Source organism: Archocentrus centrarchus, unplaced genomic scaffold (assembly GCF_007364275.1).
Source record: "Archocentrus centrarchus isolate MPI-CPG fArcCen1 unplaced genomic scaffold, fArcCen1 scaffold_41_ctg1, whole genome shotgun sequence".
Taxonomy (NCBI): Eukaryota; Metazoa; Chordata; class Actinopteri; order Cichliformes; family Cichlidae; genus Archocentrus; species Archocentrus centrarchus.
Genome location: NW_022060267.1, coordinates 737,564 through 750,387, shown reverse-complemented (window position 1 = coordinate 750,387; position 12,824 = coordinate 737,564). Strand labels below are relative to the sequence as shown.

General features: G+C 48.5%; 2 protein-coding genes across 2 annotated transcripts in view; one reads left to right on the top strand and one right to left on the bottom strand.

Annotated features, from left to right (window-relative positions):
* The window catches only part of LOC115776948 (NLR family CARD domain-containing protein 3-like), a 507,515-nt gene extending 501,293 nt beyond the window's left edge, over positions 1-6,222 (bottom strand). Inside the window, exons 1-3 of the mRNA XM_030724746.1 lie at positions 6,134-6,222; positions 5,936-6,049; positions 4,508-4,621 (exon numbers count right to left, since the gene is read on the bottom strand). Of these exons, the coding sequence (XP_030580606.1) occupies positions 4,508-4,621; positions 5,936-6,049; positions 6,134-6,222 (317 nt within the window). The remainder of the gene's footprint in view (positions 1-4,507; positions 4,622-5,935; positions 6,050-6,133) is intronic.
* Positions 1-12,824, top strand: part of LOC115776963 (zinc finger protein 239-like) — a 248,602-nt gene that overhangs the window by 140,779 nt on the left and 94,999 nt on the right. The gene's annotated exons all lie outside the window — the stretch shown is intronic.

The window sequence follows — 12,824 nt, the reverse complement described above, 5'->3', positions numbered from 1 at the left end:
CTCCCTCTCTGGTCTTCAGCACATCCTCCAGAACTGTAGCAGTGATCCAGCAGAAGACTGGGATGTGGCACATGATGTGGAGGCTTCGTGAGGTCTTGATGTGGGAGATGATCCTGCTGGCCTGTTCCTCATCTCTGAATCTCTTCCTGAAGTACTCCTCCTTCTGTGGGTCAGTGAACCCTCTGACCTCTGTCACCATGCTAACACACTGAGGAGGGATCTGATTGGCTGTTGCAGGTCATGTGGTTAACCAGAGGTGAGCAGAGGGAAGCAGGTTCCCCCTGATGAGGTTTGTCAGCAGCACATCCACTGAGGTGGACTTTCTAGGGTCAGTCAGGATTGTAGTTTTGTGGAAGTCCAGAGGAAGTCGACACTCATCCAGACCATCAAAGATGAACACAACCTGGAAGTGTTCAAAGCTGCAGATTCCTGCTTCTTTGGTTTCAGTGAAGAAGTGATGAACAAGTTCCACCAAGCTGAACTTTTCCTCTTTCAGCACATTCAGCTCTCTGAAAGTCAATGGAAACATGAACTGGATGTCCTGGTTGGCTTTGTCTTCAGCCCAGTCGAGGGTGTATTTCTGTGTTAGGACTGTTTTCCCAATGCCAGCCACTCCCTTTGTCAGCACTGTTCTGATTGGTTCATCTCTTCCAGGTGAGCCTTTAAAGATGTCTTCTTGTCTGATTGTTGTTTGTGCTCTGTCTGGTTTCCTGGATGCTGTTTCAATCTGTCTGACCTCATGTTCCTCATTGACCTCTGCAGCCCCTCCCTCTGTGATGTAGAGCTCTGTGTAGATCTGATTCAGGAGGGTTGGGTTTCCTGCTTTAGCGATGCCCTCAAACACACACTGGAACTTCTTCTTCAGAGCAGATTTAAGTTCATACCGACAAACTGCAGCACGACGTTCTGAATGAATAAAGAACATCGGTTAATGTTTTACCAAATAGATGTGACTATTTCATCTCCATAAAGAATGCCTGTTTGAATCCATGCTGTTTAATCTCTTTAAACTTCAGTAAATGTCTCATTCATCCAGCAGCTTCAATCTTTAGAGAAATCCTCTTACTGCTCTGCAGACGCTCAGCCAGCTCCTCCTGCTTCATTCTCCTCAGGAAGTCCACTGTGATCTTCACTAATGCCTCTCTGCTGCTCCTCCTCTGCTCTTCATCCTCCCTCTCTAAGCATTCTGGGTAATCTGGACTCAGGATCTTCTGGATCTTCTTCAGCTCGTCCTTCACAAAAGTGATGATGTTGTCCTCCAGCAGCTGGAACACAATACTTTATGAATGAGCCAATCAGACTGAAATCATGGAGCCAAATATCAGATCCATGTTGGACACACTGACAGTCCACTGGTCTCCAAAGAGCAGCATGGAGATGACTGTGAGCAGAATAGATGTAACAGTAGTTGTTGTACATGTACAGACCTGAAATATGGAGTCCAGCTGTGTTTGATGCTGCTGGGCAGACTGACCACTGGGACCCTCTGAGCTCTGCTGGTCCACTCTGTGGAGGAACCATCAAGAATGAGTTCAAGCACAGGGTAAAGATGCAGTCAGTGATATTTGGACAGAAACAGTGACTCAGTGACTCCCTGTAGCTGTAAATGTTCTTCATCCAGCTGATCCCACTGAGAACCAACAGCTCAGCTTAGTGTGCTGCTTTGAGTCTCAGAGCTCTGCTGAGCATCAACAACTTCTGAGCCAAAAGCTTCAAAATCTCATGTTGGAAACCTGATGTTTTACAGACAGAACCTCGAGCACTTGATGGAATACCTTTGACATAAAGCTGAATTCCAATCAGGATCATTGGGAGCAAAAGCCCAGTTATGAATGAGGAAAAGCCCAAATGAAGTGCTAACAGGTCCTCTTTAGGATCAACAGCTGGAAATCATTTAGCTCAGGAAGACTCAGCCCTCTGAGATGTGATTAGTTCCTCCCTCAGCTCAACATCCTCAGATCAATGAGATGATTTTAGCTCCCAAACTTCATCATCTGCCCTTCAGGACTCGACTACAGAGCTGCTAACTAGCTCTGATTCAGCTGTTTCCTGATAGTAAACCATGCATGTATGTGAGAGCTTCAAGTCTCAGCTGTTTGTCATGACAGAGGCAGCTACACTACAGAGGCTGAATCCATATGATTACCTGGTTCAGACCCCACAGAGCTGTCTGATGCTCTGGGTGTAGGAACACCTTTTTACCATCAAGGTCACTGCCAGGATCAGACTTCTCCCCTCCTGTGACCAAACCAACCAATCAGGAGATTTCACATCCCTGTATTAAAGCATTACCACTCACAAAGGTTTCATTGGATAAGAGCAACACAAAATGTGACCTGGATCAGACTGTGAGCTGCTACAAAGCCACTGAGGGTCAATAGTTTAAACTGTGAGTCAGGACTCTCAGAGGAGCGTGGCATCTCCTCTTCATCAGCAGTAGGAGTTGGTACTGTACACAATCAGGTCCACAGGTCAGGCTTCCTGCTTTTTACCTAAACTGGGTCAGTCAGTTACAACGTGGCTTCTTCCAATAACAACAATTCATTTGGTTTTCCAGCTCTTCCAGAAGGATCAGCTCCTGGAGCTGCTCTTTAGTCTCCACTTTCTGGGAACTACAGCTGCACCATTATGGCCAAAATGATAACCACCATTATTTTGTTCAGTACTGAGATCAGGATTATTTGCTATAATATACATGATCGGACCAAAACCTAACACACAATGGATTCCACAGGGCGCTGCTTTCACTTTTATAGATACAGTCACAGGAGCCTGGGGGATCCTCGCCTGGTCCATGACTATAATCAGGACCCCCTTCAATGACGTCCTCAATGCAGCCACAGGCTCATTTATTTCCTGCCTGCCTTCATGCCTTTAAATTTGCCCTGACCTTCAATAATGATCATGAATCAGTGGTTAGCACTGTCACCTCCAAAGAACAATGATTTCCAGAGAGGAGAACATATCTTTGGTCTGGAGGGTTTTTCCTGCAGCCTTTGTTTCTCTCTGTGTTTAGTGGACACACGTCTTCCACAGAAGATTGATGGTCACTTTTAGAGACACCATGAAAATGCTGCCTGTACTTTTCTGCCACAAACTCATAAAGTGGTGAGACAGCAGCTTCAACAACACTGTGAGAGTCTGAGCTCTGCTCTAAGCTCAGTGATCAATGAGCCTCCAGAGCTTTACCATCTAGAGCTCAGAGTAAGAGTGAGGTGCAGCTCTTTGGATCCTCCAGCTCTGTCCTTTCACTCTGCTGCAGCTCTCTCTCCTCCTTCAGTGGCTGAGTCACCTGATCCACAGAGCCAATCAGACTCTTCAGCCAGTATCTCCTGTTCAACCAGAGCATTCATGATTTGAACTCTCAGTTCTTCTTTCCTCCAATGAGCCTGAACACCAGCACCATACTGGTGTCAGCATCTGTCACAGACCTGTCCAAATCAGACACCATGACCACAACTCAAAGAAAGACTCACCTTATTCAGTCACAGTCGCACACAGACACACTAGCCTACCAAACAAGGCAATGCAGCATGCTAACAAGAGATGCTACCAAGCTACAAGAAGATGAGAACCTGCAGGAAGCTGAATGATGTGAAGCTGCAGCTGTAGCAGGAGTAGGCCTCAACACAACTACAGCTAACAACACCAACCAGGACTCACAACTGCACACAAACCAGAACACAATCAGTACAACTTAACCCTTCAAGAAGCACACAACGTGCAGGCTGCACAGTTACAGACTCACACAGACAGCAGTGAGCATGAGCTACATTAGCTGTTGGCTAGCCTCACTCAGAGGTCATCATGTCCTCCCACATGCTCCCTCTGACAGATGATTGACATGTCTGCCCTCCTCCTCTACAACCTTCACAGTTTCCTGCTCTGCTTCCTCCTGAGACTCAGTTCACATCCAGCTGCTCTGAGTTGCTGCTATAACTGAGACTTCATTGCTGCATTAATGATGGTGAGCCTTTCTGGAACAGCAAACAGGCCCAACCACCTCCACCATGTTTCACAGAGAGACAAACTCTGGATTCTTTCTGCTCAGTTCATCCTCACTTCCTGTCATGTGACTCGTCTACATGACATTTAGCTGTAGGCGGTGTTTTTGGAGTGCAGCCCTGCCATGAACACCACTGCTGCTCAGTGTTCTCCTGATGGTGGTCTCAGTAACACTCCCCAATATGATCCAGGCCTTTAGCTGCTGAGACGTTACCCTGGGTCCCTGTGTGACCCCCCCAGACTCTTTAACAGCTCACTCTCAAAGATGGCACACAAAGACATGAGAATGAGGGACAGAGCAGCTCTGATCTTTCAATAAAAACAGGCTCCCACAGATATGAGCATTGCTCTGCTCAAACACTAATGACTGAGTCTAAGATTGTTTCCTTCTTTGGTTTCTTTCAATTAAACTTCAGGACTTGTGGAACAATCTGAGGATGTTTTAGCTCATATTTATCAGGAACACAGAAACATGTGAAGGAGCTCATCATAGTTCTCTTACTCTGTTGGTCCATCACTGAAGAATGGATTGCTATCTTCGGACCGGTCACTCCTCATGGACGGACAGCTGGATCCTGCAGGCTCTGCTCTGTCCTCCTCTTCCTCCTGAGTCAGTCTGAGAGGGAAACCACAAACACTCAGTGAGTTCACATTAACAGCAGGAACTGAGTTACAGTCTCTTTGTCCACTGAGCTGATCTCTGAGCTGGAAACTAGAAACCAGGTCACCATGATCCACATCAGGGATCAGAGAAACCTGATTCCACCTGCTGACTCTGACATTTCAGAGCTCACAATAACAAACACAAAGAGCAGGAAATCTTCTCAGGATATTAGAAACCCTCTGAGTGTGATGCAGTCAGCTCAGTGCAAACTCCAACCTCACTGTCAAACTATCCTCAAGCTCTTTGATGGACACTCACACACTTTAGGATCACATGATGCTCCCACATGATCTGTGTCTGCGTGGAACATGTGACCTGCTGCAGCTGTGATTGGCTGACCGTCCTCCAATCACATCAGAGCGTGTGGAAGAAGAAGAAGAAGAGCAACAAGAACATTTCCTGCACAGATTCATGTTGGTGAAATGATGAACAGGCATCAGTGCGGCCACCTGCATCCTTCTTTAGTGTTGGAGCCTCAGCAGGTAAACTCACAGGTGCTTTGTGTGCCAACAACAACACAACAGCAGACTGCTGTGTGCTGTTAGAGAACAACAACAAAGAAATGATTTTACAGAGCAAATATTCAGCTCAGTCTTTACTTCCTGTTTGTTGGGAACGCCTCCTGAAGTCCAGCACAGCCGTCCCTGATTTCATATGAATCCTTTGAAATCATCATCACAGTTTATTGGAGGTAAACTGGCACCAAAAACTCCTCGTAGCTTCATAAATGAACAGGCAGGTACGAAGCTGAACTCTGAACCACATTCATTCATTCATGTTCACTCACGCTGCTGTTTACACACATTTAAACCAGATTCACATCTGTTTCTACTATTGTAATGTTCACATTTGAAGGTTAATGTCTCCATTTAATGAGTGGCTCAATCTCACATGTTTCTGTTCTCAGATCTGTGGATTTTCTGCACCGTTAATATTTGTGATGTGAAGTGTTTCCTTACCAAGCAAAGCCCCTCAGAGGCGTCTCACACACTTCCTGTTAGAGTCCAACACTTCCTGCACAGAGTGTTTGGACTCTGAGCCTTAAACTGACTGATGTCTGCTGAGACTGACAGGTGGTGGGACCGCCCACCTGGAACAGGTTTCACTTCCTGTTTGCTGAAGTGGATTTTCAGCTCTTTAGAAACCAAAGGCTTGTTTTTCAGAGACAGTTTCAATGGGATTGAAGGAACGACGTGTTTGCACTGCAGTTTCTATCCAACAACATCAAGCAGTTAAATCAAAGAGTTCATGTTACTGACAGCTCACCTCTCTGCAGCAGACGCACGCTGACCTTTAAAATTAATGAAGCGACGTTTAGACCGGTCACTCTTTAAGGACACACAGCTGGGTCCAGGTCCAGGTCCAGGTCCAGGTGGGTTCCTGTGAATAATGATGCAGCAGTGATGTGAGTGCTGAGCTGTGACATGGAGAAGAGTCATGGACAGTTAGAGATGGTCATCTCACCTTTGAGCTTTGGTCTGGCTCTCATGTTCCCCACACAGAGTGGTTTTAGAGGGAGGGACTCCCTCCTCTCTGTCCTCACACTGATCCATGCTGCTGAATCCACATCAGCTCACACACACTTTCTACCTTCACCTGCAGAGGAAACACAAATCATTGATGCTCACATCAACTGACAGCTGCAGAGCTCATGTCTGATGTGTTGGACTAACATCCACTCCATGTGAGACACAGCTTTCATCAGTTCACTACAAAAAGTGTCCCAGAGAGCCGATTTCAGCCTCCAAATGCCTCCATTCCTGGAGTAGTGATGTTACGTCTTGTACCAAAGCCCTGAGGCCTGTACCGAGCAAAAGGGTCCAAATGAAGCCTGTGTCGAGGCCCGTATCGTATCGTTAGCAGCAGAATCAGAAGCCCCTGGACCAATCAGAGCTTCACTTTCTGCTTCTTCACTCTTTTCTAGGGCTCTGAAAGTTATACCAGAAAGAAAGAATCGCCTCCACCCAAGCACTTCCACACCACACACTGTCTCTATACTGTACTGTATATAGTTATGATGTATGTGTGTGTAATTTTGTATATAGTGTTTTCTATTTCATTTTATTTTACTTCATCCTTCTCTGTACTTTAGCTGCTGTAATATGCAAATGTCCCCATTGTGGAATCATTAAAGTTTATCTTGTATTTTATTAATACACCACGATGAGATTCAAGATGGCGGCGCGCACAGGCGCAGCGGCTCACGGCTCTTCCTTTCGGTGCTCTTTTTTGTACTTTTTGTATTTCATATTTGTTAGTTTTGGTGCATTTGTCTCCGCAAACAACTGCTACACACGCCAGGATCTTGTGGACATTGGCTACCGGCACAAGATATCAGTATCGAGTGATTTTCACTACACTCATAACATCCCAGACAACATAGCGAGACCGCCGGGTGCTCCGTGGATTGTTATCGGGTCTGGAAGGCGCCGCCGACGGCGGAGGGAGAGGAAGCAGAAGCGGGGCTGCAGGTCCGGCTTTATGCTGAAGCTGAAATGCCAACCACACAGGCCTCTGCCGAGCCTGTATCTCTCCAACGCCAGGTCCATGGTAAATAAAACGGAGAACCTAGAGTCAGAGCTGGCTGGTAATCGCTATGTTCATGACTGCTGTGTAATGATTATCACCGAGACCTGGTTAAACCCGCAGATTCCCGATGCTAGCGTGCAGCTAGCAGGCCGCACTCTGCTACGCGGAGATCGGACCAAGGACTCCGGTAAGAGCAGGGGAGGGGGTCTCTGTATTTACGTGCATGAGGACTGGTGTAACAACGGAACAATCATAGACAAACATTGTTCCCCAGACCTCGAGTACATGTCTGTAAGATGTGGGCCTTTTTTTCTACCCAGAGAGCTAACAGTAGTGATCGTCACAGCTGTGTATATAGCTCCCGATGCTAACGTTAGCATGGCGCTCTCTCTCCTGCTGAACGCCATTAACGAACAGCAGCGGGTCCACCCCGACGGTGTTCTTATTATCGCGGGAGACTTTAACAAGGCCAACTTAAAGACTGTACTCCCGAAATTCCACCAACATGTCAAATGTTCTACAAGAGGGGAGAACACTCTTGACCATGTTTACTCCAACATTAAGCACGCTTACAGAGCCAAACCCCTCCCCCACCTCGGCCAGTCCGACCATCTTTCCCTGCTGCTCACCCCAGCATACACCCCCCTCAGACGGAGAGCCAGGCCTACTGTAAAAACCATTACAACCTGGCCTGAAAACGCACTATCCGACCTACAGGACTGCTTTGCATACACAGACTGGGACTTATTCGAACACGAGGACCTAGAAACATTCACAGGGACGGTACTGGACTACATTAAGTTCTGTATCGGAAATGTGACTGTTAGCAACAAACCAACAGGTCCAACATGACTGTAGAAATGCAGAGAGCAGCTTTATTTCAGGAACAATGCCCAGGACCAAGCTGCTGCTGACAGAGGCTTCACACTCTGACTGCTAGCAGATACCTGCTTTCAGCCTCAGAGCTACGCTGACTAAGGTCAAAGGTCACCTAAAGGAATCCTGTGATGCTGCTGGGAGTTCTGGTACAGACTAGCAGCATTTAGTGATTTAGCTCCAGATTGAATCCTTATTATCTGCTCCACTCAGCGCTGTTTCCCTCTGACAGCAACAACATTCAGCAACACTTTATTGACGCTGGTGAAATTATGAACAGGCATCAGCGCGGTCACCTATACTGTCCTTCAGGCTCTCAGCAGCTGCACCGGAAGCTGTTTTTCTCTCCAAACAAAGCCACAGAAATGTCCTTTAAAGAGCAAATATTCAGCGGCTGGATTTGTCGGCACACACACTCTTTCACCGTCACCAGATAATTCAGTACACCGACCTCAGGCTCACGGCCTCGGTGCTCCAGCTGTGAGTCCATTACCGTGAACTATGGAGGCAGATTTGTGCTGGAACTAAGCTGCACACAGCTGATGTTAGCCAGGAAAACACTCCAGACTGACTTTAATGGAGAGACGACGGTTTTCCTCCAGGAAATGAAACCATTCCAGAAACAAAGAGGAAAGTTCCTAAAGACAAACTGTTAAAGGAGGAAACAAAGCAAACTTACAGTTTCTGCAAACAGAAGAAGAAGAAGAAGCTCCACTCCACACCTGGACACTAAACACGGACACACAGGTGAGCTGCTTCCTGGAAGGAGGCGGGGCTCCACCTGCAGAGTGTGATAGAGCCACACCTTCATGTGTTCGCTCAGACTGGCTCAGAGTGAAGTTCACTTGTTGACCTGAGTGTTCAGACTTCCTGTACCTGCAGGAGGAGGAGCAGGGATCAGTGCGGGTGGAAGCTCCACGCAGACGTTTCCACTCTGTGTCGAGCTTCCGGAGCGCAACTGTTTCCAAACGCTGCTCCGAAACCTGCTCCGACACACCTGCATCACGTGACCGTGGCTAAGCGAGGCTTTAGCGCGGTTCACTCCTGCTGTTTCCAGGCGGCCGAGGCGCCACGATTCATTTGTTTCTCCTTCTTTAATGAACCTGTCATTGTGGGCGGGGCCTTGTAATTACTGAATCAATGTTTTTATTGATTACAGGCAGACACGCGCACGTATAACTGATTATTACTGTGGACGGTGAAGAACGAAGGAGGCGATCCGTTCACAAACAGGAGAAAGATCTTCAACGACCTGAGCGCACACAGGGACAGCTGACTGTGGGGCTGAAACCCTCCATCCTCCACTTGTTTCTGACCTCTATTTATTTCAGAGCCATCAGGGAAACTTCCCCCAGTCTGACCTGCATCCACCCTCCGCTCAGTGTCCTCCTCAGTCATGCTGATCACCACGATCGCTGCAGAAGCCTAAACCCAATCATTAAACTGAGCTCGCACTGCAATATTTACCGGTGACGTGGCTGTTTAAGGTTTTCATTAACAAACTGTATGAATGTGTGTAACTTATAGTTGAAGCGTATCAGTAGGATTCAGCTTCAGGGGGCGCAGTGACTGACTGGACGGGCCTGAACGGTGAAACCCGTCCATCAGCTGACGCTGCAACCTGTGACCCGCAAACTGCCCAGCAGGAGGATTCCTACTGAAGACCAATATTTGTAATCAAGAAAAACCGCGTCTATGTGATCTGTTTCTTAATTCTCAGGACAAATGAGTTTTTCTGTTTGATTCCCACTGTTACAGGCAGAGCCTTCCCCTTTGGGAGTGTAGCCTTGTGGGGGATGTATTTCAAGTGGGAGGTGGCATGTTGTAGGCTAAGAGGGACGGCCCATGTTTTTTTTGTGGTCCTCCGCGCCACCCTGTGTTGTGTGTTGCCAGCTAGCGCAGGAGAGGGAAAAAATTCCATCTTGGAATTTCTTCCAAGATGGCGCCACGGTAGGCAGCCTGTTACTGCAGCTCCCAGGTTACTTCCCTTTCTTGTGTGTTTTTCTTGTGTTTTTAGTTTTTCTTTCAGACTCTTAGTTTAGTAGTTATATTAGATATCAAACCCGCCATGGACCTGCAAAGTTTCATTAGAGTAGTGGCATTCCTTATACTCTTTTTGGGACTTTTCACCACTTCATCTGGAGATCCGGTGAGCCACTCTATTGTTTACAGCCGGGATCAGCTGTTAGCCCTGCGCAACAGGAGGGTACTCCCGGAGGAGCGACCGGAGATTCCGAAGGAATTACGGCGTCGGAGGAGGGGATGCAGAGCTGGAGCGAAGTACCGGGAGAGGAGGAGACGGTACAAACCGAGCATTCCATCTATTCTCATTGGCAACGTAAGATCTTTACCCAACAAGATGGAAGAGCTGACGGCGCTAACCAGACTGCAGTGGGAGTACCAGCAGATCAGCCTCCTGCTGTTCACGTAGACTTGGCTCACGGACCACACACCGGACTCCGTCGTAACATTGGAGGGCTTTCAGCTGGTGAGAGCGGACTGGAGCATGAGGGAGAGTGGTAAGAGGAGAGGTGGGGGACTGGCGATGAACGTTAATGAGAGATGGTGTAACCCAGGACACATCACTGTGAAGGAGCAGCGCTGTACCAAAGACATTGAACTGTTAGCGGTTAGCGTTCAGCCATACCACCTGGCCCGGGAGTTTTCACATGTTATTGTGTTAATTGTTTACATCCCGCCGTCGGCCGATGCTACAGCAGCCTGTGAGGACATCCACACCACCGTCTCTCAGTTACAGACGGCACATCCGCAGTCCCTGATTATCATCTCTGGGGACTTCAACCATGCCTCACCTTTTTCCACTCTCCCTAACTTCACCCAATATGTTGACTGCCACACAAGGGACAATAAAACTCTAGACCTGCTGTTTGCTAACACAAAGGAGGCTTACAGCTCATCACCTCTATCCCCGCTTGGCCACTCAGACCACAACCTGGTCATTCTTCACCCCACCTACACCCCCATTGTGAAGAGGAAGCCCCCCACCAAGAAGACAATAAGACTGTGGTCTGAGGACTGCAGTGAGGCCCTGAGAGACTGTTTTGAATGTACTGACTGGCAGGAACTCTGCAGGCCTCACGGTGAGGACATTGACGCCCTCACCCACTGCATCACAGACTACATGAACTTCTGTGTGGAGAACACTGTGCCAACCAAGAAGGTACGGTGCTTCTCCAACAATAAACCGTGGGTGACCCCAGAGCTGAAGGCCCTGCTGAACGAGAAGAAGAGGGCCTTCAGATCTGGAGACAAGGAGGAACTGAGGAGAGTGCAAAAGGATGTGAAATACAAGATCCGGAGAGGCAAAGAGAGCTTCAGGAGGAAGATGGAGGAACAGCTCCAACATAACAAAGTCCGAGAAGTCTGGAGAAACATGAAAAAAATCTCTGGCCACTTTGAGGACAATGGAGGAGCCACAGTGTCTGCTGACCGGGGGTGGGCTAACGACCTGAACCTGTTTTTCAATAGATTTGACTCCGGGTCCTTGACCACCTCCCCCACCCCTCAGATCCTATCTGCCCCCCTCCGTATGCTGACCCCCCTCTCTCCTGGTGAAGTGCTATCATTGCCTGCACTCTCCTCACCCTCACCCACAGCGGAGCCAGCCCCATCACCCACCCCAACCCAGCCTCACATCCACCTCACAGCTGATCAGGTGAGACGTCAGCTCAGAAAGACGAAGATCAGGAAGGCAGCGGGTCCAGATGGAATCAGCTCCAGACTGCTCAGGGACTGTGCAGACCAGCTCTGTCAGGTGGTCCTGCATATCTTCAACCTGAGCCTTAATCTGGAGAGGGTTCCTGAACTGTGGAAGACTTCCTGCATAGTTCCAGTGCCAAAGATCGCACAGCCCAGGGAGTTCAACCACTACAGACCTGTGGCCCTGACTTCTCACCTGATGAAGACCATGGAGAGGCTCATCCTTCATCACCTCCACCCACTGGTGAGCTCAGCGCTGGACCCCCTGCAGTTCGCCTACCAGCCCGGCATTGGGGTGGACGATGCCGTCATCTACCTGCTGCACAGATCCCTCTCTCATCTAGAGCAGGCAGGGAACACTGTGAGGGTCATGTTCTTTGACTTCTCCAGTGCTTTCAACACCATCCAGCCTGCACTACTGAGAGGGAAGATGGAGGGAGCCGGAGTGGACAATCAGCTGACGGCATGGACCATCAACTACCTCACCAACAGACCACAGTATGTGAGGTGCCATGACTGTGTGTCTGATGTGGTAGTCTGCAGCACGGGTTGCCACAGGGCACGGTCCTCTCACCCTTTCTGTTCAGTCTGTACACCTCAGACTTCAGGTACAACTCGGACCACTGCCACCTACAGAAGTTCTCAGATGATACGGCCATCATTGGATGTGTATCAGATGGGAACGACCAGGAATACAGGGGTGTCATCAGTGACTTTGTCGGCTGGTGTGAGAACAACGCACTGCAAATCAACGCCAGCAAGACGAAGGAGATGATCATAGACTTCAGGAGGAAGCCACCCCCTACAGCACCGGTGAACATCCAGGGAAAGGACATTGAGACAGTGGTCTCCTACAAGTACCTGGGTGTTCATCTCAATAACAAGTTGGACTGGACTACAAACACAGACGTCCTGTATAAGAAGGGCCAGAGTCGACTCCACCTGCTGAGGAGACTGAGGTCCTTTGGTGTCTGCAGGACTCTGTTAAAGACCTTTTATGACACAGTGGTAGCATCTGCCCTTTTCTATG